At 41.4% G+C, this 4,110-nt stretch overlaps 1 protein-coding gene across 1 annotated transcript; it reads left to right on the top strand.

Moving 5' to 3' along the window:
- On the top strand, positions 1-2,182 carry LOC115684480 (ankyrin repeat-containing protein BDA1-like). The gene is made up of 2 exons (XM_030609221.2): positions 1-687; positions 1,208-2,182. The coding sequence occupies exons 1-2, from the start codon at positions 52-54 to the stop codon at positions 1,973-1,975; spliced, it is 1,404 nt and encodes a 467-aa protein (XP_030465081.1). The 5' UTR covers positions 1-51; the 3' UTR covers positions 1,976-2,182.
- The last annotated feature ends 1,928 nt before the right edge of the window (positions 2,183-4,110 follow it).

Raw genomic sequence — 4,110 nt, 5'->3', positions numbered from 1 at the left:
AGCTTCTAGATACTCGAAAAAACTCTATAAAATGGATCAATCATTTAACGGATGTCCAAGTCCAAAGGTGTCCCAAAGAGAGAGAGACCATTATTAGTTCCGATCAAAATGGAGCGAAGGTTGTTAGAAGCAGCTCAAAAGGGCGATATCGATGAGCTTAATGATTTGATCAGAAGCAATGGACTCATCATCCTCGAGGAGATGGCTCTTGAAGGAGCTGGTCACACGCCGCTGCACGTCGCTTGTGTGGCCGGCCACTTGGATTTTGTCCGAGAGCTCCTGAAGTTGATGCCCAAGTTTGCGGAAAAAGTGAACGCGGGCGGTTTCAGCCCGCTGCACATCGCGGCGGCTCGAGGTGATGTTGAGATTGCGAGGGAACTCTTGAGAGTGGGTGAACACCTGTGCTCTGTGAAGGGACGGGAGAGAAGAATCCCTTTGCATTATGCCGTCGTAAACGGGGAGCTCCATGTGATGAAGTTACTGCTCTCTGCTTCGCCTGAATCCATAGAAGAGACAACCGCCCGAGAGGAGACCGCACTTCACCTCGCCGTGAAGAACAACCGGTTCGACGCGGTCATCGTGTTGGTGGAGCATCTGAAGCAGAATAAGAAGGAGCAGGTGATCAATTGGAAGGACCACAAAGGCAACACGGCCTTGCATCTCGCTGCCGCCCGCAAAAATTTTGAGGCAAGTCTTGCCTTTCCCTTATTTTATCGCACTTTTTTTTGTGCATTATTTCAAGGGAAAATTACCAAAAAAATCATAAACTCATTGCAATTGTGTCAATTTAGTCATAAACATTTTTTGAGCCAAATCAAACCTAAACCTTTTGCATTTGTACCAATTTAGTCCATCCAGCTAATTTTTGCCGACCGGCACTGACGTGGATGCTTTCCATCCGTCCGATCGGATGGACTGAATTAGCACAAATGCAAAGATTTATGACTCAATTGGTGCAAAAAAAAGTTTATTACTGAATTGATACAATTGCAAGAGATTTGGACCAGTTAGGTAATTTTCCCTTATATTAGTGAGCATGTTAATTTGGTGTCCCTACTATATGCAAAAAATCTTCTAAGCAAAGTAATGTATTTGATCAGCACGGGAATATAGGATGTCTCATCTATGCAAAAAAAAAAAAAACTGTGTAGTCTCTTTATTGTCTGAAAATCAATGAGGATAAAACAAAGATGGAAAAGAGTTGCAGGTGGTGAACTTCATGCTTCGTGGGCTTGCTCTGGAGTACGAGGTCGTGGAGGTGAACGCCTCGAACGAGAGTGGCTTGACGCCTCTAGATGTCTCAACTCTCTCGCAAAGGGGAGCAGGAGACAGAGAGATCAGAGAAATTCTCGGACGAGCTGGAGCCATACTCGGAAGAGGAAGATCAGACACACCCGCTTCATCACTGGTCTCGGTGGACGAGGACGAGGACGATATCCAGGGAGCTAACAGTCATCAATCAGATGGGAAACAAGTAGCGGTTGCTCCTCAATCATCATCAAGTTTGTCAGCGAAATATTTGAAAAAAGAAAAGGAGTCAAAACGCAACGCCCTGCTGGTCATCGCTGCGCTCATCGCAAGCGCGACGTACCAATCCGTGCTTGAGCCGCCAGACAGTTTAGGAGGTGACGGGGGGGTGTCTGGCGCAGCCCTGGTTTACACTCTCTTCCTGGGCGGCAACACATTCGGATTCCTGATGTCGGTCCAGATGATCATTTGCCTCACCAAAGATCTCCCCGTCAGGCAGCCGCTTATGCTATGCCTGATCGCGATAGTTCAAAATTACTTTTGCTTCACGGTAGCCCTGGTGTTCACGTCAGTGGATGCTGACGAGAGTGCGCTGTTCCTGATGCCGCTTATGATATCAGTTGTCCTTCTACTGATACAGAAGTGGTTGGCCAAAGTTATAGAGCTTGTCTTTAGGCTGCTTTCTCGACTTCATCTCCTCGATAAAATGTACAGTCTTGAGGATTAATGACCAAAGTCGTGGTTGTCAATGACGGTATTCCTCTTTCCTTGAGGTTGAGCTAAGAGATGCAAGCCTTTAGCAGTATAGTATTGGAGTGTGTTCCACGTGGTCAGATATTAGATTGATGTCATGGTTCTCTGCAGTTGAGTGTGTGATGTCTGCAAGTATTTCGCTGTATCGTATTTCCCTAATAAAATGTGTCCCGAGTTTATAGCACGTCTGTAACTTCACAGATAGTGGTCGAGATTTTGAGATGTGATTGCGGGAGTTCTGTTCTCGGTACTCATTTGGTCTTTGCTTCTTCAGATGGATTGGCCGTGAAGAGGACATCTTTGTGAGGTTGAGAATGAACTTCTCTGTTAGAGCAGGTGGAAGAATCAATGGAGGTCGAACAAGGAAATAGAAAAAAGAACATAATGGAGGTCGCATGGATGGAAGGAAGAAGAAAAAGAACATAAGTAAATAGAAAGAATAATCTGACCAAAAGAAAAAAAATGAAAGAATAAGGTCTTTCTTTTAAAAATACCTAATTGAGCTGAAATTCCACGTCATTAATGACATGTGGAGGGAGAAAAAGATTGGCATATGGAATTGACGTATTGACCTTTAACGGCAATATTGACGGAGAGTTAAATAGCCAAATTTCAATAAAAAGTGAAATTGGTGATTTTTTTTATGAGATTAAAAAAGTTCGAGGAAGAATTGGGATCCAATCGAAAATTGGTGTTTTTTAAGTGAATTGGGGAATCAAAATAGGTAGGCTAAACTAATAAACAAAACCTACCAATAATTCCATGAGCTTTCCGAACCTTGGAGGACATAAATACTTTGTCCCTATAATATAAAATAAAATGAGTCCCATGTCACGATGGTATGTGAACTTATCTAATGATTTTTTTGTCTCACAAAAAGAGGGTACTTAGTTAAGTTAGTTTTGAACTACATCAACCATAGAGAAAGGTACTTTCATTGGTGCCATTCATTCCAGAACTTTAGGAGGACAAAATTAATTTTCACTAAAAATGACCTACTAAAGTCCCTATAATATATATCTCCTCGTCCAACAAATTAAAAAATTAGAAATTTTTTCTATTGAATTATCTATTACTAGAATGTGATAAGACTAGGATTGGCAATTTATATGATCAATGAAATGAAAGGAGGAAAAGATATATATGGTGTCCCATCACCTATTTTGGAGTTTGAAACTATCGAAAAAGCTTATTGTCGTTTTTCTTCATGTGTTCCACATACATTTCACTTTCTTTGTTTTCCTAATTTCAATTCTGTGCTATCTCTTCTTCATCGAATTTCCATGGGCGAGGAGTTCTAAAGTTATATTACACGATCTACCCCTAAGGTGTTAGGCCTAGTGATAAAGAAGTCAGTTGCCTTTCCCTAAATCACGAGTTCGACTCAGATCGTGAACAAATCTTTGAACGGCTCGTTGTGCCTAATTACAATATATCTTGTGTTGAGAGGCTTTCTAACTGCTAGCATTTCAGTGGGGTTCAGGTCACGGATAGGGTAGAATACTTATCGCTCATTAAGAACATTAGATAAGTAGTGTGCGATTAGTGACAAACAGAGAGAGTGATAGTTTGAAAAAAATCATATTATAATTATATAGAGGCAATTGACGACATCCTAGGGTCATCACTACGAGGCACTAAAAACCAAGGCATTGATTTTATTCCCACCGAAATGAGTTAATTAAAGAAAAAAAAACATTGCCTTTATAATATATGAGGTTAGCCAATGAATAAACACAAGTGTATGCTATAAAAAATGGTCCAGTTCCTTAAAAAGCATAAACTTTAAATGGGATCTCCATTTTGGTCCGAACTCTTTGTTTCATAGAAAAAATCATTAACTCTCACTCCGTACTCAAATCTTGCCTCCCTTGAGTTTTCATCCAATATTGTTGTTAAAGGTCCTAGGGGTGTACAACCGGACCGGCCCACCCGAAAAACAGGTCCGGGAACCGGTTCCATTTTTTTGGAACCGGTTAGAACCGGTCCAGTTTCCGGTTCCGAGTAAAAACCGACCCGGACCGGTTTTAGAACCGGTTTTAAGATAATATAAAAAAAAAAAAAAAACCCTAGATCTAGATCACGATCACTATCTCGGTTCTCTCTTCG

Source organism: Syzygium oleosum, unplaced genomic scaffold (assembly GCF_021117445.2).
Source record: "Syzygium oleosum isolate NSW1041296 unplaced genomic scaffold, Sole_v2.1 Sole_v2.14, whole genome shotgun sequence".
In the NCBI taxonomy this organism is placed as follows: Eukaryota; Viridiplantae; Streptophyta; class Magnoliopsida; order Myrtales; family Myrtaceae; genus Syzygium; species Syzygium oleosum.
This window is presented reverse-complemented; position numbering and strand designations above follow the sequence as displayed.

Bases quoted from the DNA above. Each gene is read 5' to 3' on its own strand.
- LOC115684480 (XM_030609221.2), top strand. From the start codon at position 52: ATGTCCAAGTCCAAAGGTGTCCCAAAGAGAGAGAGACCATTATTAGTT. The intron at 688-1,207 runs GCAAGTCTTGCC...AAAGAGTTGCAG, and splicing joins CCGCCCGCAAAAATTTTGAG to GTGGTGAACTTCATGCTTCG.